The sequence below is a fragment of the Rhinatrema bivittatum genome, chromosome 3 (assembly GCF_901001135.1).
Source record: "Rhinatrema bivittatum chromosome 3, aRhiBiv1.1, whole genome shotgun sequence".
Taxonomy (NCBI): Eukaryota; Metazoa; Chordata; class Amphibia; order Gymnophiona; family Rhinatrematidae; genus Rhinatrema; species Rhinatrema bivittatum.
The window spans coordinates 164264052-164286735 of record NC_042617.1 but is presented as its reverse complement, the minus strand read 5'-3'; the positions used below and the strand labels follow the sequence as shown (position 1 = coordinate 164286735).

Below are 22684 nucleotides of genomic sequence, written 5' to 3'. Positions count from 1 at the left end.
CAGGAACTGATACAGTCTTACCCATCCCCGGCCACTTCCAATGTTGCTCTGACAGTAAGGATTGAGAGCTTGGTGGGTGAGAAAAGTAGAGAAGAGGATGCAGGTGGTTGGGAAGGGTAGGGTATGGGGAAAGAGTAGGCTTGGTGCCTTTCATTTAAATATCGTGGAGGGAGAGGCGGAGGCCTCAGATCCCTATAGCCAATATCCTTTTTTTATTATAGGGTAAGAGGGTAGAGAGGATCATGTACTAGCCAGCACATACTTTAAAGTATTTTGGAGCTACCGGGGGCTGAGGAATTGGGCCAGAAGGCCCAGAAGTTTGTTTTTTTTTTCCTTTCTTGTCTGGCTATAGCCTTACAAAGCACAGTAAGGTTAAACTAACTGGGTAAGTTTACCAGGATACACCTACCTGGATATATCCAAAATTAATTAAGTAAGGTTTAAAGTTCTCCACATAATGTTACCCGGATAATATTAGGTAAGTATATTCAGCAGGAAACTTGGCCTGCTGAATATCTGTTTTCAGTTAGCTAGATAACTTTAGCTGGATAGTTTGTTCACTTGCTGCATTTCTGAACATTAACTTCAGAAACATTTAAATATTTTATTATGAAACACAGTTTGCAACATGCTGTCATTCTTTCAAAAGGTAAGGCTGCTGTGTGTTAATGCAATCCAAAGTACTTAATATTACTACCCTTAACATAAGACTTAGGGATAACCAGCATGGAGTAGCAGTTACATAGAAGTAACCGGCATGAAGAGGCAATTACTACCTTAGTAAACTTGCTGGGCAGACTGCTGGCATGGTGGGCATGTTGAAGAATAGGGATTTGAATTTGTTTGAAATGAATGGGTAAAACATAGCAAATGAGATTTTTTTTTTTCATTCGTGGAATTTAAAGTAAATGAAGAGGTCATGTGAATTAAAGGAACATTTTTGTCTCATTTATTTATGTTTCCCATTCAAGTCTATGGCTGTTGTCTGCTGAGCATAAGAAAAAACCTGGCAACTAATGGGTCCATACTCAGTAAGCTGGCTAGTGAACTTGTATCATATACTCAGCGGGATAAACGTCCCACTGAATATAACCAAACTAAAATTATCCAACTTTATAGTCAGATAACAAAAACCTAATCAGCTATATTTGAATACAGCCGGTTAATTTTTGTTATCCGGCTTAGTGTGGATGGATAACATGCTATTTAACTGGATATCTTTAAAAGATTAAATTACATAAAAAGGTTTAGACTAGAGTATGGCCAATCTCCCCCTCCCCCCCAAATCATGATACTCAAGCCTTGCCAGGCCACCTCCTACCTCCATCCCTGTTGCAGAAGTGGACCCTTGGACCAAGGTGGGGTTGGCGCAACCCACCTGGGAGGAGCCATGATGGTCCCCACCATCGGCAGGTGGAGTTGGCTGGAGCAGAGGCCCAACAGGAACTTCACCAATACCAGCCCTTGTTCCCTTTAGGTTGAGCCCTCAGGAGCCGGGGTCGGCTGGACTTAGGTGCGGGCCTCTGAGGAGAGGTGAAACCATCGCAGAAGGTATGCAGGCCAGCAGAAGTGAAATGGAGTTAGTCCAAGTAGAGGTTGGGACTGGCAGCAGACAGCAGAGACTGGGGCAGGCAGTGGTCAGGGGCAGGCAGAGTTTGAGCAATGTCATGGTCCAAGCAGAAATCTGAGCAGGCAGAGTTCAAGCAAGATGATGAGCAAGCAGTGATCGAAGGGCAGGCGGCGGACAAGCAGCATTTAAGAACAATCAGAAGTCAAGCCAGGAATTCAACTGAAGACAGAGTCAGGAGTCCAAAGCGAAGTCAAGCCAGGAGTCCAATCCATGGGGGTGAGGTGAGACAGAACAACAGGGCAGTCTGAACACTGAAGACAGATGAGAGACCACGAAGACCACGAAGGATCAGGAAGAGACACAGGAACTCAGATAACACACAGCAGAACCAGGAACACGAAGTCAAGGCTCAGGATCAGGAACCAGGAACACAGAGCCAAACTGCTACTCTGGAGAGTTGATCTATTGCCAAGGTGTCTGAGGAAGGTCTACGCAGGCTTTATATAGTGGAGGCCCCTTGATATCATCAGGGTGTGCCACAGTGGATTTCCCACCCTGGGCCCTTTAAATCCTGAAGCATTGGGTGTGTGCTCATCTAGGGACGCCCCGATCAGCTGGAGCAGCATCCCTAGTGCAACGTGTCAGGCCTGGCTTAGGCATGGCAGCCTGCTGCGACCTTGTTCGGTAGGCCTGCCATGGCATCGACGGACTCCCTCCATGGCTCGGGGCCAGAGGTAAGTGCAGCCACTTGTGGGATGGACCTGAGAGCAGCCAAATGCAACAATCCCCTCTCTCCAAATAACCTTTTTAAAACATAAGTTAGTGCCCAGCATTGTATGCCAGGCCCTGGTCCCCAATTCCAATTATTAAATACGCTATTTGGCTGCCTCCCTGCTTTTCCCCCATCCAACCACAATGCAAATCATGGTCACTGCCCCCTGACCTGAACCCTCCCCATCCTGGCCAATACCTATTTTATCAGTGCCAGGAGCAAGAGATCTGCTGCTCTGACAGTGCAATTCAAATTTCATCATGTTATTTAGAGGAAAAAGGAGAAGAGGGAAAGGCAGCATTGGCAGGAATAGAATATTTGATGAAAAGCCAGCTTAGCCTAGCAGCACCAATAAAATGGCAGTCCTGCCCCAAAATTGAAAAGAGACTTTTTTTAGCCACAAAATGGCAGAAGAGAAAGGCAGAACAAGGCAGAAACAATTGAAATTTGAGAGCATGTGCCACCATTACATGTTCCTCTCTTTCTTGTTTGGAGTAGATGGAAGAGACAGGAGAGCTATCCAAGGTTATTAGCAGGGCAGGAGCAACAGAAGTACGATACCCCAAACTAACAGTGCACACCTCTTAGGTTACTGCTTCTGAGGCATTGAAAGCAGTATTTTGACCATCTGATATGGAGGAAGATTCTTGTCTGGGATTCTCTGAATCGGAACTCGAAGAGCTAGGAGTTATAGATAATGTGGGTGATTAGTCAATAATGTCTTAGCAGCCAGTGTGGTGATGGAGGAGATAGATGATATTGACGGTGTTGACAGTAACTCCCAGAATAGCAGTCAGCGCAGGTAAAGAGTGTGAGTGAAGCCGCTGGCATTTTTTCTCAGGGTCCTCTCTCAACCTCAACTCCAGTGCCAGCATCAGCCTCCAAGGATGCAGAGAAGAAATCACAGAAGAGAACCCTGATCTAGAGGAACTTTAATTAGAGAGGATCCGAGTTTTTGCTCAGTGTATTCACAACAGTAAAGATATCAGTCAAGGCAAGTAAGTGAGGCGTCTGGTATGCAGCATCACTTTCCTAAGCAGCACTCATTAGCACTGGCAACAGGGAGGGTGGCAGTGCTAGCCTGTGGACCTTTTCAGCCACTCAAAATAAAAGCCAGAGAAAAGAGGAAGTCTCATCCCTAAGCTGATCCTATTGTCACTTCTACCAGTCAGGTGGCAGTCCAGTATCCCCTAACCATGTGTCTGCAGTGGCAACCAACATAGAGGAAATGGGGTAGTATTCTGTATCACCCTCCTGGGGCAAGAGGAAGGCAGCATCAAAAATAGTAACAAGGAGCATTGGAGAAATGATTGCCCTAGATGATCAGCCCCTGCATGTAATGGAGACCGTGGACTTTATACATCTACTAAATGTATTAACACCCAATTACATAATTCCTTGAAGGACATTTATCCCCACTCTGTATAACTAGTGCTGTAGTTATATGCAGGTACAGCTGGCTAAGGCAGAGGGTAGTAGTGTGCATTTCACCAGCCATATCTGGACCAGCACAAACACTAGGTACATTTACTTCTCCCTGGTGGCATACTGGTGGGACCTGGCTGAGGCTAGGGTTGGCAGCAGATTTAGTGAGGACCGAGCATCTGGATGCAATTGAACTGTGCTGTACACACAGGAGATGGATAGCTCTCACACGTCATGCACTATTCTGTCAGTCATAAGAAAGATGCTGGAGGCTTGGCAGCTAGACCAGAGAGACAGGAGCCTTCACACAGATTTAATTTGTAATAGAAAAACATGATAAAGACAATAAAAGATGAGAAGTTTCAGGGTAGCCATTGCTTTGCACACCTTTTGCACTTGGCAGTGAGTGATAGCCAAGGGCTGGGGCCCAAGGAACATGAGAATCTAAATCTGAAAGACCTGAAAGAAAGATGCAGGAAAATAGTGGGGCATTTCTGCTAAAGCATAAAGAGTAGGCAGTATCTCTGATACCTATGAGGAGAGGCTGAAGGATCTTAATATGTATACCTGGGAAAAGAGGAGGTGCAGGAGAGATATGATATAGACCTTAAGATACCTAAAACATTTTAATGATGCACAAACTTAGAACCTTTTCTGTTGGAAAGAAAACAGTACAACTAGGGGTCATGAAATAAAACTCCAGGGGGGGATGACTCAGAACCCACATCAGGAAATACTTCTTCACAGAGAGGATAGGTTGGTGGATGCCTGGAATGTCCTTCCAGAGGAGGTGGTGAAGACAAAAACAGTGAAAAAAGTCAAAGGGGCATGGGATCAACACTGAGGATCTTTAAAGGCTAGAGGATGGAAATGAGAAAAGCATGCAGGGGGGTTAACTTGCTGGTGTGGCAGTTACTTCCCTTAGCAGAAGGCATGGAGATTACTAACCTTAACCAATAAGCCTTGAGGCTTTTAAGGCAACTGCAATATTGCTCCCCACTATGATGGTAGGGGGAAAGGGGGAATTGGATTCAGACAACAACCAAGAGGACCCTGACTTCTATGGTCTGGGGAATTGATACGCATAAATAAGGGGAAAAGCACAGGACTACATCTACAGCCAAGTCCATAAGCAAAGAATGTCAAGCAGCATTGTCTGAATTTTTAAGAAAGCTCATCACCCAGTAAAAAATGTTGTTAGTTGCAATTTTTATGAGTTATCATAAGGCTTGGGGATAACGGCAAAGAGTGGCAGTTATTACCTTAAGAAGCTTGCTGGGCAGACTGGATAGACCATTTGGTCCTTTTCTGTTTCTATGTATCCTGGTATAGCACTGTTCCATTGATTATTCTCCTTCCACCAGGTCTCTGAGATGCCATTTATGTCTACTTTTTCATACAGTGCTATATATTTTAACTCATCCATGATACTTTTTAAACTTCTGGCATTAGCATACAGTCATTTCAAGGTACATTTTTTATTTGTATATGCAACTTTCCTAGAAGATAACGGGGATAATTTGGAATCTTTTAACTCAATCTGTTTCTTACTTATTGGCACAAGGGCTACTTTTTCTTTTATTGGAACCTCTCTATTGGGATACTCTAATCCCCCTGTTTCCTTAGTATCATTTAAAAGATACCTCTCTCCAAACCATGATTTCCCCCCATGCTTATTTGTTTTCCCAGACCGTAAAATCCAATGTCCTAATTGGTTGTCTCTGAATCTAATTCCCCTTTTCCCCCTGCCATTAAAACAGAAAATAATAATGGAGTTGCATCAACAGTATGAAGGTTTATTGGTTAAAGGTTAGTAACCTCCACATCAGCAAGTTACTACCATGCACTCTTTTCTTCATTTCCATTTCCTAGTCTTTAGGGATCCACAGTGTTTATCCCATGTCCCTTTGAAATCTTTCACTGGTTTTTGTCTTCACCACCTCCTCTGGAAGGGCATTCCAGGCATCCACCATCCTCTCCATGAAAAATATTTCCTGACGTTGGTTCTTAGTTGTCCTCCCTGGAGTTTCATTACATGATCCCTAGTTCTACTGATTTCTTTCCAGTGGAAAAGGTTTGTCAGTTGTGCATCATTAAAACCTTTCCAGTATCTAAAGGTCTGTATCATATCTCCTCTGCACCTCCTCTCTTCCAGGATATACATATTTAGGTCCTTCAACCTTTCCTCATAAGTCATTTGATGGAGACCACCCACCATTTTTGTCACCCTTCTCTGGACCACCTCCATCCTGTCTCTATTCCTTTTGAGATATGGTCTCCAGAACTGAACACAATACTCCAGGTGAGGCTTCACCAAGGACCTGTACAAGGGGACTATCACTTCCTTTTTCTTACTGGTTATTCCTCTCTCTATGCAGCCCAGTATTCTTCTGGCTTTAGCTATCACCTTGTCACATTGCTTCACCATCTTCAGATCACTAGATACTGTCACCCCAAGGTCCCTCTCTTGCTCCGTGCACAACAGCCTTTCACTCATCATATACAGCTCTTTTGGATTTCTGTACCCCAGATGCATGACTCTGCACTTCTTGGCATTGAATCCCAGCTGCCATATATTTGACCACCATTCAAGCTTCTGTTATAGAAGGGAAGTGCTAGGAAAGCGATCCCAACTTGAGGGGATTTCATGGCCCTTGGGCCTCGGCACGATCCCAGACGAATCCAAGACAGCACCGAGGGTTGGCGAGGCATGTCCTCGCATGGGCGAAGACAAAGTCTAACCCTCTGCCGGACCTGCATGCTTCTGGAAGCCAACAACATTATGTTGGTTAGTGAACAGTCCTCCGACCGTTCCCAGCAGCAGGCCGGACTGAGGATGAGGGCAGACAGAGGCCTTGTGACACAGAAGACTCGAGACAAGACGAGAAGACTCTGGAAGTGGATGTGCACCAGGAACTTGGAAGACTGTATGTGCACCAGGAACTTGGAAGACTGTAGACGAGACGAGGAACTTGGAAGAGTCTTGGATGAGATGAGAAGCTGGGAAGGTTCGGACATTGGCACTGTCTCTCAGGGCACCCTACTCAGCCCACCGACACGGGTGGACCCAATGGGCTGGTCGCGGATCAACCTGTCCCACTGCGCGCCCTACACAACCTGAAGAGGCTGATCACGGACCACGCGGAGAGCAGAACAAGCGCTGGAATGGAATCCAGCTGAGACAAAACTCCAATGATGAAGCAAGGTGTCATCCGGAGAACCTCAAGACATGAAGACATAGAACATCAGGAAGCCACGGACACAGGAAGCAGACGAGACATAGAGCTCCAACGAAGAACGAAGACCTGATGGAGCGCTGGAAGACGAGACTTCCAGGAGCAAGTAACTCCAATGCAAGGCAAAGCTGAAGTAGAGAAGCAGCCCTTAAATAGGGCTGAGACAGTAAACAGTCCTTAGGTGGGGCCCAGGGAATATCTGGCTGTGGGCCCTTTAAATCTAGTCTGTAGGTGCGGCCACGCGCCTACAGAAGGAAACAGGAATCTGTGCAGGACCATGGTCAGTGGCCTTGCACAGACATTATCGATGGAGAAGCAGGGCTGGGCCGAGGAGCAGGCCCCGACATCTGCAGCGGCTCCTGCCGCTACAGGAAGGAACAAAGGCGGCTCCGGCCGCCAGGAAAGCCCGGGGACTGCGGCCTCTGGCCGCAAAGATGACGCTGACATCGGTGGCGGCCCCAGCTGCGTAGAGACACGGCGGCAGGCCCGCCGTGCCGGGGAGGCACTCCTAAGTCTGCGGCTCCTGCCGCGGTGAAGAGGACAAGCTGACTGAGGCTCCTGCCGCAAAGAGGATCAGCAGCTCCATGCCGCGTTGAAGAAGGCAAGACCGAGGTGAGAGGCCTGCTCGCGGGGGAAGGCTCCGCGGGCAGGATTCATAACAGCTTCCTTAAATCACGTCTCATTCTCTCTACTCATTCTGATGTGTCCACTCTGTTGCAGATCTTAGTATCATCCACAAAAAGACAAACTTTACTTTCTATCCTTTCTACAACGTCAATCAGAAGTTAAATATAGGACATTGATAAGAAAGGCTAAGACAGAATTTGAAAAAAAGATGGCCATAGAGGCAAAAATTTGGAGGCACCATTAGCCCTACTCTAAACCCCCCCCCCCCCCAAAAAAAAAAATAAAATTATTATCTTAGCTTTTGCATCTGCCTCTGGGCAGGCGCAAGTTGTGCGCGCCGACAGTCTGCTGGCAATCCTATCTTTTTTTAGGACGGCCCATAAAGCTTCTTCTTTACCCCATCATCCTTGTAGCTCAGTTGCATGGATATTGTTTTTGACAATTCCAACTTTTTTTGTAATCAGGCATACATACTAAAAATTACTTACTTACTTTTCTTTTCTTTTAGTCAGGCATACACCCTTAAAAATGATTTACCTTTCTTTTCTTTTAGTCAGGCACACAAACTAGAAATTACCTACCTTTCCTTTCTTTTAATCAGGCATACACACTATAAAATTACCTATCTTTCCATTTTTAGGCAGGCACACACACTTAAAAATGTATGTAACTTTTCTTTTTAATTGAGAACACAAACTAAAGATTAATTTACCCCACAATTTCACCTCTCCCCCGAACTTTAAGTCCCAAAATTACCCAGTAAAGAAATACTCGCCGAACCTCTTCAGCCACCAGCAAAATCTTCTTCCGCTCTCAATATTTACTCAGGATTCAATCAAATGCTTAATGCAAAACTTACCTGGCTTGACTGAGAAATGCGACGTATCCGATTGTACAGAGCCATGCTGTCTCCTTCTCTTGTTCTCTCAATGCTCCATCCCCAGGCAAGCACCGTTTTCAAAGACTCTTTGATAGGCCAGCGATATATTTCTTTTTCCTAAATCAAGCACAGATAGCAGGTAATTTTATAATGAGCTGCAAAAAATGTTAAGGCTGTTATGCGTCCAAGTCACAACTATTTTAAAAGTGAACTTGCATGTGTAAGTCCGCTTTAAAAATGACCTTGGCGAATCTATGCGCACATAATTCCAACTGCTATTTACTTTGCAGAGTTTTGTAGAAAGCATTTATGCCATACTTTTTAAAATAAAAAAGTATGTATGTAAGTACCAAACTTCTCCAGACTCCACCCCTTGGAATGCCTTTCCCCATGCACAGAAAAGTATTTGCATGCAATATGTATGTGTGTCATTTTACACATGCATCACCACACGATTTTCTAAAGGCCAGGTCTGCAGGTAAAGCACTACTTTACTTCAGTCTCTAGCAATGTTTACACTAATGGCCTGACTGATTGCTTTCCTCCCATTCTGAGAATTGTTTTCTAAAAATTGCTCTCTCTTAATGACTAAATCTAGCTGCCAAGCTTCACAAGGCAGCTAGACTGAGCAATGGATAAAAGGGGTATTCCCAGAGCCAGAGGAAGTCCATGGGAGATAAATCTCTATGTGTATTTCTCATACAGACCTTCTGCTCAAATAAAGCAGATGTAAAGTCCATGGGTACTTTTGTAATTACATTTCTAAATCATGGGAATAATTTGAGTATTTACCAGCAGGTGAAATTTATTGGTCTAAGATTAGAGACTGCATTATTAAAATAGTAGAAAATCAGAACACAAAATGACAAAGTCCCCGACAAAATAATGGACTACCAGTTTCACCAATTATCTGGAAGTTTAATATTGCATTTTTCAATCAAAATCCAATAAATCTCCTGCCAATAAATGCACAGATTTTGGGTAGGATGTACAACTATAATCATAAATTTAGACTTTTCTGTCTATCTATAATTTTAACAAACTTTTAGCATGTGTAGCTAGAAAAAATAAATCTGAGTGGCAATAAGAACTGTAGTGTAAAAGGCTGCCTGCACAAACACACAGGCTAATTTTAACATGAGTGCATGTTTGCCCATACACATGTATCAGCACATGAGCAGAGAAATGCTGGAATTTTAAATCATGCATGCAGTTGCACACATATAATTTCAAATATGCCTACTGCATGTAAGTATGCTCCTAATTTTAAGAGGTTACTTGAAAAAACCTACCTTGTGCATCTTCCATAAGACTTTGCTGGCTTTAATGTGCATATGTACACAGATTTTAAAACATGCTCGTGTGAAAGATATTGCCAGTCTTTCCAATTAGTTCACTAGTTTGCCCAGTCAATATTGAGGTCTTCCAGACCCCTCTGGTTCTTCATCCTGCATGCCCCCCCAGTTGATCCCAACCGCTGACCCTGTCTGGAAAGCCGTATATCGTGAGATATATAGACGTACTCTTCATCAGGAGCAGCTTCCAGTTTTAAAATATGAAGTTATGCTCATACTATTGGCCCCTCCCCTTTTCCACCATATTTATAGTGCATGCACAGGTATATATGAGCATAAATTGCAGCTTTTTAAATCTTGTCGCTCAAGTATGGTCCACATAAGCATGTAAGTGGGCATTTTTGCACGAGCAATGTTTTTAAAATCAACCTCTAAGAATGTCATAAATTTACTTTCTGTTGGAGGGCTTGAAGAGGATTACCTACAATTGTAAAAAAGATACCATTTGAATTTTTAAATCCCTTACCTTTTCAGTAAGTAATTTGTATGGTTTAAGCAACTGATGCACCTTAGAAGACTCAGAATAGATTTCGCCATATACCCATCCATTTGCCAGCTAAATGAAAAGAAAACAAGATTAGGAAAGAGGGAAAAGCACATGAAGGGTGAAAATATACACAAAATACATGGCAGGAGGTGAAGCTAGATGGGGGTCACCTACTGGAGACACCATTTGTATCTGGTTATATAAGTACCCTTCCAATTTCAGCTCTACTTTTGGGAAAAGGCAGTCTTGATATTCTGGCACCACCAATGAAGTGCTACATAATAGGGATGGGCATTCAGGAGAAACAAAATATGAAATTAGATGAAATTTCCTATTTCATTTCATTTCATTATCAAAGTGATATGATTGAAAATCCAACAAAATTTCATTGGTTTTCACATTTCGTTTTGAAAACAAAATTGATCCATTGGGCATAGGCCCAGGCCCGAAGCCAGGGATTTGCCTATGGAACAGGCTGACACACAAAGCAAGGGTCTAGGCCTAAGCCAGAGCACAACACTGGGCCTTGGCCTAGGCCTAGGCCCAAGGCTGGGGCTTTTCATAGGCATAGGCAGTGGCTCAATGCATAAACCATGGCCTAGGCCCGAGCATAATGCCAGGGTCTTGGCCGAGGCCCAGGCCTAATGCTGGGCCTTGAACGAGACCCTAGAATTTACAAAATCTACCTGCTCTGGGGATCCATCATCATGGTCCAAGCAAAGGCCCATTGCCTAGGCCCGATTCCACAACCCGACATGAAGGCTGGGTCCTTATGTCTGGGCTTCAGCCAGGGCCCAGGACAAACACTCTATCCCAATCTGAAGGCTAGGTCCCGACTCCAGGGTCTCAGCCTGAACCTAGACCCAACATTGCAACATAACCTGAAGGCTGGGTCCTAACCCTAAGGCCTCTGCCTAGGCCATGTCCCAGGCTCAGACCTGACCTGGAGGCCGGGGCCTGAGCCTGAAACCAGGCCTAATGCTGTGACCCGACCCAGAGGATGGGTCCTGACTGTGAGGCCTTGGCCCAGAACTAGGCCCACAATCAGTGTCAGCAGATGACAATCCCAGTTGGGCGTAATTTGGCTTTCAAGCACCAAAGAAAGAAGAGCAGCTCCAAGGCCTGGGCATGACCCTAGGCCAAGGCCATGGCATCGGGACCTGGCCTCCGGGTCAGGTCGCAGCATTAGGCCTGGGTCTGGGCTCAGGCCCCAGTATCAGTACTCAGTCTCTGGATGGGTTGCAGAGTCGAGGCTGAGACCCAGGCATCGGAACCTGTTCCAGACCGAGGCATCGGTGTCGGGAACCAGTCTTTGAACCGGGTAGCACCGTTGGGCCTGGGTCCAGGCCCTGGCCTAGGCTGAGCCGCAGGCGTCAGTACCCGACATTAAAGCCTGGGCCTTGCATAGGATTCGGCTGAGGTCGAGGCAACCTACCACATCCTAGGCCTAAGTAAGGGCCAGGCTTCAGCCTGGGCATAGGTATTGGGTCCATTGCAATGCTTCGGTCTAGACTGAAGCATCATCCTTGCTTAGGCTTTGGCTGCAGTAGGACTCTGTGTACTCAGCCTATGCCGTACACAAGGCCCAGACATCAGTCTGCACCTAGGCCTCGGCATCAGGTCTCCTCCAGACCGGGTAAGTGGCGGCCGATGAGGATCCTGGCCCCAGCATTTTTTGGGGTGGAGGGATGGGAGAGGATCTTGGGAGGCCCCATTTCTTTTTTTGTGTTTTGTTTTTTTTATGTTTACTTCATTTTTTTCACTAAATAAACAAAATAAGTATTTGACAAAACAAAATTTGTGGAAAAACAACCCCCCAAAAATGAAATGAAAAACTAAATGAAAAATGTTCTTCTTCCCACCCCTACTGCATATGACTGCTGAAGTGTGCAAAAGAATATTAGTAAAACTCTAAAAGGAATAGTGCCTGTATCTGAGAAGAACCCAGAATTAAACATGGAGGCAGTTGTATTTTAAAGTATGCTTCTTCAAATACTTACTTGCTTCCTCACCCTGACCACTCACTCAATAACGACAGACAAAAGACAAGTGTAATTTCAATTGTGCAAGTCAATTAGCAGGTGAAAAAGCATATGGGTAAGTTTGGAAATGCATGCCTGTAAACCACTTACAAAATCACAACTTGTGTGCATTCATTAATAAGCATTAGATGGAGAAAAATGGATTGGAAACAGTCAGCTATGACTAGAGCCCTATTAGAGCTATGTACTCTTACATTTTGTTCCCCAATCAAATATTCACTATTCTGTATAGAAACATGATTTATATATGCACACAATGCATGCCTGGAGAAAAATATGTAATTAGGAATATTTAAAAGTAAAATATTCCGTTCAGAATGATGATATACAATGATAGCAGAAGTACAATTGTGCATTACCTTTTCCATTGTCCATTTATCATGAGAATGTTCTGCATATTTATTGATGAAATAATCCAGCTTTTCAGGAATAGTAATGCTGAAAGAAAAAACAATCCTATTTATTGAACCTGTTACTGAACTTTACACTCATGACAGAACTCAATGTCTGTAAAGTTTTGAGCAATGCTTAAATTGTGAAGTAATGGCGTCATTCTGTGACCCAACTTAGATTCCTCATGACAGCACAGGCAACTATTGGCAAGTCAATGGCCTACTTCTTCCCCTCATCAAGGGACTAGCCATCTAACCACCCACATTGGTCCACAGGTATTTTTTTTGCACCAAATTCAAAAGTATGAGGGTAATTTTCAAAAGGATTTACATGTGTAAATATCTACTGTAGCAATCGGAGGAGGAGGAACCCCTTGTCTGATCGTACTGACACTGATGGAGGAGCACCTCTTCCAATGACTGGGACCAGATATCTTCCAGGGCATGGATGAGCAGCTGGACAACACACAAGCCAGAGCTGTTAAGTTTACCTCACCTGTAAATGGCAAAGCTGCTACAGTTGTCCACATCATTTGACATAAGAAGCTCACATTGATTGATGCAAACTGTGCATCTAATGCCAAATGGTTCATATGTATTTCTTAGCATTGGTACTTATGTCTTCTTCTTTGTTTATACAGCTCTTGCCCAAGGCTCTGCTGGTCCCAGCCATCAAGCCCCAGGAACTAGCAGTGAAGCCCCAGGGACCAGCAGCACTGCAGCACTTTTCAGTACCTCCTTACTGATGGATGCACGACTGAATTCAGCGAGGAATAGGAGGAGGGGGAGCAGCAGCAGCAGCCTCCTGAGCAGATGCTGGCACCTCTTGGCTCAGCAAGCCCGCTCAATGTAAGCCTCAACATATCAGGCTTCATAGAGGACCCAAACCTGTAGTGGGAGGCAGTAAAGCCAACACAACCCATCTCCAGCACACCACGTCACCAACAGAAGGTAGTAGGCACTGAGCTGGAACAGCCCACTAGCCCCATCATGCCACGTTTGAAGGCCCAAACAGCAGCTCTGACCACATGCAGCACAGCACCAGCACCAGCACAGTCCTCAATGCATGAGCAGCTGGACCAGCTGGAAATGAGGCAAAGTTTATACTTCCACCACATACGTGCAGAGCTAGTGCACCTGAGGAGGACTATCAACAGTCAGGCACAGGTTCTGCATGACCAGATGGCAGCCCACATGCAAGCTCTCACCACAGTGGCAACATCTATTAATAACCGGACCAGCGACTTAACCCAAATTTTCCAATGCATGCCAGAGCTTCCACCTGTGCTTCCCCAGCATCCCAGGTCTCTACACCCTGCAGCAGTCCCTGACCCAAGAGACAATCTAGAAGTAGGCCCTGCAAAGAGATGCTGCCCCCAAAGTGCAAGCCACACCATGGCAAAGGGCCTATGATGCTGCAGAAGTGGAGAATATAACACCAAGTAACAAGACTTGTGGAATCAAGCCTGACCGGGCCTCTGTACAGAGTTCCTGTGCAGGCTAGATGGAAGAAGCCTGCTGGGCCTGCCCTGACTATAGAGTTCCTGTGCCAGCTTGCTGATGGTGTTGGTATACTGTCTGCTTGTGTTGTTCTGCTGCCTACTTCTAATGCCCTCCTCGATGCTCTGCCTGTAATCCAGCCTCCTTGATGTGGTCTCTAGTCATGGTCCTGCTGCTGTCTCTTCTCATCATTTCTCATCTCCTGCTCTTTTTGCTGTTGTCTCATGTCATCTCATCTCATCATGCTGCTGCCTCCATGCTAGTGTCTCATGTCATTCATCTCATCATGCTGCAGCCTCCATACTGGTGTCTCATCTCATCTCATCATGCTGCTGCTTCTATGCTGCTATCTCATGTCATCTCATCTCATCGTGTTGCTGCCTCCATGCCGGTGTCTCATCTCATCTTATCATGCTTCTGCCTCCATGCTGGAGTCTCAAATCATCTCATCTCATCATGCTGCTGCTGCTGCCTTTATGCTGCTATTTCATTTCCTGGGGCTTTTGCTTCCATGCTGCTGTGTCTTCTCCTGGACCTCCTACCTCCATGCTGCTGTGTTTTCTTCTGGGACTCCTGCCTCCATGCTGCACTCTTTGGTCTTGGTCCTGCTGCCTTATTGCTGAATTCTGCTGCATTGGCCCTTAAACTGTCCCCCCTGAGCTCACTCTTTCAACATGGACTGTCTGGGCCTTTACTTTACCTCTGCTGCCTTTACCCTTAGGCTTTACCCTGAGTGCACTCTTTCAACATGGACTGTCTCTATTGTGCTGGTGGTGGACCCTTGGCTCGAGGTGGGGTTGACGCTATTCGTAGGGCAAGCCCCACGGGTACCCACTGTTGGGAGGCGGGGCAGACCAGGAGCCGGAGGCCGACTAGAGCTTCGCCAATACCAGCCCTCGTTCCCCGCAGGTTGAGCCCAGTGGATGTTGTAGCAGAAAGCCAGAGACCAGCAGAGGTATCGAAGGGACCGAGGCAGGCCTGGACAAGGTACGGATCCAGAGGCCCGGGCAGCAAGGACGGGCCAGGAACAAGAGTAGGTGATGCCCGGGCAGCAGAAAGCTGAAGCCTGACAAGGCCAAGTCCAAGGAGATGAGGTACAGTGGAGCAAGGGTCAAGGCCGGTAATCAGTCCAGAGCGTAGTCCAACGAAGCGAGGGTCAAAGCCAGTAATCAGTCCTGAGCGTAGTCCAATGAAGCAAGGGTCAAAGCCAGTAGTCAGTCTTGAGCGTAGTTCCAATGAAGCGAGGGTCAATGCCAGTAATCTTTCCTGAGCATGGTCCAACGAAGCAAGGGTCAAAGCCAATAATCAGTCCTGAGCATAGTTCCAACGAAGCGAGGGTTAAAGCTAATAATCAGTCCTGAGCATGGTCCAATGAAGCAATGGCCTCCAGCACTTAGGTTACGTTACCATGCACAAGGACAGTCTGTCATCAATATGTCTGTGACAAGCTTGTCTCTACCTGCTATTGATGTCAAAGGATTCATTAATCATCAAAGAATATTCTCTACACCTGCCAGCATGACAGAAATCTGTCTGAGGCATATATGTTAGAGTTACAGACAGGGGCCCCTCCAGTACTCAGGTGGTCCTAAATGCTTCTCTTTCTAGAGAACAACACTGAAAGTAAACAAGCCATAATGCCTACCACATGATACCTCTGGGAATACGGGGCCTATACATTTAGCACAGTGCCAAACTTTGGATAAAGGCTGGTTGTGGGCTCATGAGGTCATGGCCTGACAACCTCTTCTTGAGCCTTATTGCTAGGCACAGAGTTGAGTGAGAGTCTATCTTCACACCTGCCTTGGTCTGGGTATCCACTATGTACAAAATGCTCAAAAACCATAATGCTGCTCAAACCAGAACAGACTTGAAAAGTGGAAACTCTGCTTGGAATTGTACCATTCTGCAAGCTTCTCTCCCTAGGAGTCTGGAGCTTAGGTGTTTTAAGGGTGGCCACCGAAAGAATAAGGAGTATAACAATTACTACCAACTTGAACCAACCATCTACTCTGCTTATTTTGTATATACCTACAGAAAGCAGAACAACATGACTAGCCCTGAGCTGGATAGGCTAAGGGCCAAGCAGCACTCTCACATCTCTATATTTACCAATGGCTACCGGTGACATATCAGGCTAGGCCCATAGCTTAAAACATGGCTTTGCCTTCATTTCAATGAGGTGGACCTTTTCTTTGATGACATAAGGGGTTGTCAGGCCATGACCTCATGAGCACAACTTTCTCTGGACTATCCATTTCAGAGGTGACATTCAAAAACATGTGACGGCATGACAGCATCCCATTACCAATCCACCTTTCACATAGTCAGACCAGCACCCTTGTCTAGCCTTCCTGAGCAGCTAACATAAATAACATATGAGCCCAAAGGCCAAGGTCTTCACCATCTGTACATGAGAGTGGACAGTTGCTTATCTAGGTGTAGCAAGGCTCAACAGTGTATGGTAGTGTGCAACACCAATGACCTATGCTAGCTTGCAATGATCTACCTTTCGTTGTATAATTTATTGCGCAAGTAACATGTGTTAGACCCCATTTAATACGTGTTAGGCGCTCACCGAAATTCGATGAATAACCCTGTAAGTTTGTTATCATTTGAAATACAAATAAAAAATGGTTGGGCATTTAATATTTTATTTACTAATTCACTGTCTACTGAGTTTGCCCTTTCAAAATTCTGAAATGGGATTGACCCTTTCACTGACGTGCAACAGTGGAAGGACCATTTGGCTGCCAGAGAGGGAACAGCATTGCCAGGGGAGACTGAGGGCTTCTCTTGCTGGGGTTCCTTGCCAGGCATTAAATTTCCCACAAAGGAGGTGCGCCTCCCCACTAGCATGCCTCCTTGCATTGCAGGGTAATAGTTAATAAGGCTAATTATAGGAAAATTGGTCCTTACCTACTAATCAGATGGAGACTGAGAAAGTTTCACTGACACTGTACATAACCCAGTGTGCCACCTGCAGTCCCTCAGTATTGACCTGTACCTAAGCCAAGATGATAGCAACAACCATACATTTATAGGCAAACTTCTAAACAAACTCACTCCCTCCAACGAGCTGAAAGAAGATGAAGTTTCCCAAAGTGATCAGCATTGAAAACCTCCAAGAACTCCACACTATATACATAGCAACAGTATGAGTGGCAAACTCTCCCCTCCCCCTTCCCTCCCCAGTAAATGGGTGGTTCTCTGGACTGAGCTGTGATACTACAGGAACAAAAATTAGCAGATAAGAAACAATTTTCCTTTCTCTGCATGCACCCAGATCAGGCAAGACTCCTGGGATGTAACTAAGCACCCCTTAACTCAGATGGGTCTTGGAGAGTTCTGCTTGTAGAACACTCTCACTAAAGCACATAGAAACCGGAGCCCCGGCAGCCAAGCAATAATGCCTAGGAAAAGTGGGCAATGACTTTCCAGTAGCCACCCAGCAAAATTCATGCGGAGACACCTGTTGTAACTCAGCCCAGGAAGTCGCCTGAGAACACGTCGAGTGTGCCCCTAAACCCCCCCCAGCAGAGGGCGCCCTTTAGAAATCTAAGTCAAGTTGATCACTTCCTTCAACCACCACACAACTGTAACCTTAGACACCTTACTTGCCTTCTTTGGACCACTCCACAGTACAAAAAGGTGATCAGATCTATGGAAATCATAGGTGACCTTTAGATACCTCAAAAATGCACGCCTCCCAACTAAGAGCCTAAGCTCCCTTATGCAGAGGAATCCAAATCTGGAAAATCCGGAAGCTCCACAGTCTAACTAAGATGGAATGTCGAGTCTACCTCAGGCCGAAAAGAAGGCAGCAGGCATAATGATACCTCTTAATCTGACATCTGTAGGAAGGGATCTTGACATAACAGTGCCTGGAGCTCGAAATTCTCCTGGCTGAACAAATATCCACCAAGAAAACCACTTTAAGTGTCAAATCCTTAACAGTAGCTCTCTTTAGTGGTTCAAACTGAGCTCTCTTTAGTGGTTCAAACTGAGCCTCACACAATTCTCTAAGGACTAGATTCAGGTTCCAAGACAGACAAATGTCCCTCACCTAAGGATGCAAGTTGTTAGTTCCCCGAAGGAACTGTATAACATCCGGATGTGCAGACAGAGGAAACCCTTGCACCTTATCTCGGAGACAACCCAGTGTTGCTACCTAGACTCTCAGTTGGAAGCGGATGACGTTACTATGGGGGGACGCCCCCGAGGTTCACACCCTTGCTGGTACAAACTCTGGAGTGCACGCACGCGCATGCGTGCGCCCTTACGTAATCAGCAACATGGCGGATCCACAGCGTGCGGTCAGCCCGGGAATTCCAGGAAGAACAGCAAGGAGAAGCTGCGGCAGCATCTGTCCATCAGACCCGAAGGGAGTCGCCACTAAGGTAAAGAGGGTGGCGCGAGGGCGAGAACAGGCACAAACACAACACAGAACTGCCTGCAGGTTCCACCGCTGTCTCGTGGGGAATGAGGCATCTGGACCACCAGATGTCCACCCCACGGACCACCGGACCAAGCTATCAGAAGGGTCACCAACCCTCTGCTCTTCCACTCAAACCAGGGGTATGGCCCCACCAGGATCTCACAACCCCCTGGGAGGATCCAGAAATTTTCATATCTTTTAACTTTTTTTTTCTTTCTCTCCAGATTGCAAGTTTTATACCATTTACCATCTGCTGGAGACAGAGAAATACTAAGGGACTGCAAGTGGCACACTGGGTTATGTACAGAGTCAGTGAAACTTTCTCTGTCTCCATCTGCTGGCAGGGAGGCAAAACCCACGAGTCTGGACTGATTTGAGTACATACAGGGAATCTGCAAATAGCAAAAGCCATGCTAATCATACTGTGGGCTGCTGGTTTTTTCAGCATTAAAAGCCTTATTACATATCCAGCTAAGGTTAGCACTGAAAAACACATGCTAAAACACAAGTAAAAACCCACTATACACTCAGCACAGCTTATTATATTGGCACCTAAGTTAGCCAGATAACTTTAGATCTGCTTTAGAGCAGGAAAAAATCTAAATATTCTTTTAAAGCATATTAAGTCATACAAATTATATGTATTGTATGAAAATGTGTCACTGAATCTATTCCAAATCTTGAAAACCGTGCCACTGGATAATAGGAGTCTTGGCCACTGTGCTGTTTTCAAATAAAAGAAACAGGATTACAGACATAACTGGATCACTCTAACATCGATGTTCAGCAGGAAAGGAAAATGCAAAATGTTTCTATGAAATATGAAATAAATATGAAATAAATATTTGCTCAGTTCTGTTCTGTTCACCAAAATTGCCTATGTTTGGCAGAACATTTCCATATAACTGATTAAATTATGCTGATATACTGCTTCATATAGCTTGTTGAACGTAAACCAAAATCTCAAAACATGAAAAAAAAATAAGTTAGATGAATTATAAAAGTCTTTGGTTTATCATATTTCATCCTCTTTGCCCTTCACTGTTTCCAAATGTTTGTCTCCTTTTATGTTCCTGATACTCTCTGCATCTCTTCTCCCTGTCCTTTTTCCTTGAATCTTGCCCTGTGCTTGATCCCAGTTGATAATGTAGCCCAAACCTTGCATTCTGGCTGTTTAGCTGTGGAGAAGGGAAAACAAGACTACAGACTTATCACATAACTTGCTAAACACAGACAAAAGAAAAAAAAAAGATGTAAAAGTAATAGAATTACAGAAAACAAATCATGAAGAAATATTGCTTAATTTGTAATTTTCAAGTTTCCAAGAAAATGTCTAAGAACAGAAACCATTCATACTTTGAGGTGTCAATGGGTTGTGGGTTGAAATTCCCCTCAGAATCCACAGATGACTGCTTCTCCATCATGCTGACATAATTTGATTCCATGTAGTCTGGAGGCAAAGCCCCTGCAACTGCACTCAAGCAAGGTAATGCCAGCTTGAACAATTCTTGCTCGTACTTCTGTATGGAGAAAAACATGTCACAGGACTGTCTGCTGTTAGCAAAGACTTCCAGATCATTTGCAATAAAATTGAAAGCAATGCATTACAATAGCCAAGCATTAAACTGAATTACCACAAAGTATCTTATTGAGCTAACAATCCTCTTATTATAAAGGAAGCCCCACATTTTAATAGAGGCCTATGGAAACTGTCCCTTCTTCTTTTGGACGCAATGTTGGTATTTCTGCCTGAATTTCACATGGACAGATGATATGAATAAATGAACCTATGGTATGAACAATTTAGTATAGTGCTACCAGCTGCCTGATAAGGAATAGAAATAAGAATGTACAACAGTAACATAGTAAATGACAGCATAGGGAGGGAGAATCGAAGAGAAGGGCAGCTATTTTAAATCTAGTCCTCAGTGGAACACATGACCTGATTCAAGGGGTAACTGCGGTAAGGCTGCTAAGCAATAGCAATCATAATACAATCAAATTGACATAATCACTGAAGGGAGGATATTAAGTAAAACTACTACAGAGCATATAACTTTAAAAAGGGATACTATGATAGAATGAGGAAATTAGAAAAAACTAAAAGGAGCAGTAGCAAGGGTTACAAATTTGCATGAAGCATGGACTTTGTTTAAAAATACCATTTTGGAAGCCCCAACAAAATGTATTTCATGCATTAAAAAAGATCGAAAGAAGGCCAAATGACTGCAGTGTAGTTTAATGGTGAGGTACAGGAGGCAATATTAAAAGGGCATCGTTCAAAAAATGGAAAGCAGACTAAAAATATAAGCAACAACATAAGGACTGGTAAATTGTATCTAAAACAGTAATTAGACAGTCCGAGAGAGGCTGAGAAAAAGCTTGCCAATGAGGCAAAAACTACTAATGAAAACTTTTCAAGTATTTTCCAAGGAAAAGGCCTGGGAGGAAGTCAGTTGGGCCACTAGATGACCAAGCGACAAAAGTGGTACTCAGGGAGGACAAGGACATATCAGAAAAACTGAATAAATTCTTTGCCTTGGTCGTTATGAAGGAGGATGTTGGAACATAACCGCACCTAAAACATTCTTTAATGGTGGAGGTTTTGAGCAACTAAAACAAATATCTGTGACAATGAAGGATATAATAGATCAGATTGTCAAACTATAGAGTAACAAATCATTGCAACCAGATGATATCCACCCAGAGTTCTATATGTTAGGAGTTAGCAATCTGTTAGGGTATTAGCAAACAGATAGGGATATTTGTGGGTGGATCGTTGGACCAGTGGCAGATGACCACACCCCCAGGGAGGGGGGGGGAAAGATCCCGAGAGGGACCACCGGTCAGGCTCAGAGTTTGGAGACAGACACACACTAGATCTTTTATTAAACCATATAAGAAACCACCAGAGGTGGCAGTAGTGAGCTGGAGTGCCCGGCAGGGCCGTAGTCCCTAAGGTACTGGAACAGCAATCTCTGGATGGCTGAGCTGTTGAGAAACTGAACACAGTGAGTAGGTAGGGTATGCAGAGTTCAGGTAAGGCACCTTGATAGAACACTCACATAATGGTCTCATAGAAGCCCAGGAGCTGGAATGAATAGGCCCTCGAGGAGCGAGTACCTGGTTCCAGGGAAAGCTCTGAGAGAGCGATGGTAACTCACTGATGTAGATGGCAGTGATGACTTCCAGGCAGAAGAGAATACAGAACAATTCTGGGAACAAGGGCCCTCGAGGAACGAGTACCGGTTCCAAACTGTCACCTGAAAAACAAAGGAGCGAGGCACCCGAGGAGCGGGTACCCCTGGTAAGTCCAAGGAGGCAGAGTAGCTTGGAATCCAAAGCGAGTCCATTCCTTCCATTCCATTCCTTGCTAACTCGATGTGTTAGCAAATTCTAAGACCTTATATATCCGTTGCGGGTGACGTCATCTCAGGGGGACGCCCCTGAGGTTCGCGCCATCGCTGGTACTTTCGAAGCCACACGCGATGCCCCTAGTCCTCCAGGAAACATGGTGGGTTGCAGCATCTACCCGGTCCGGGGACACTAGAGGACTTCGGCAGAAGGACGCCGCAGCAGCCAATCTTCCTACAGTCGAAGAGGGAGTCGCCAAAGAGGTAAGGAGGGCGGAGAGAGTGTGTTCGGAACCGACGGACACAACAGTACCCCCTTCAAAGGGCAATTTCCTCTTCGGGTACCAGGCTTAAGTTTTGAAGGATGCGAGGTGGAACTGACGAAGCATCTCTTTGTCCAGGATATTGGTCTGAGGCTCCCAAGAGTTCTTCAGGGCCGAAACCTTCACATTTTAGAAGGTATTCAAAAGTCTTGCCTTTAAAATCGTTGGCTCAGTGTGCTACAGCAGTCAAAAAGGCAAATAGAATGTTAGGAATTATTAGGAAGGGAATGGTTAATAAAGCGGAAAATGTCATAATGTCTCTATATCGCTCCATGGTGAGACCG

General features: G+C 45.0%; 1 protein-coding gene across 1 annotated transcript in view; it reads right to left on the bottom strand.

Moving 5' to 3' along the window:
• RYR2 (ryanodine receptor 2) overlaps window positions 1-22684 on the bottom strand; it is a 1771220-nt gene that overhangs the window by 625980 nt on the left and 1122556 nt on the right. Inside the window, 4 exon segments of the mRNA XM_029593907.1 lie at window positions 8490-8627; window positions 10332-10421; window positions 12754-12832; window positions 20081-20244. Coding sequence (XP_029449767.1) covers window positions 8490-8627; window positions 10332-10421; window positions 12754-12832; window positions 20081-20244 — 471 coding nt within the window.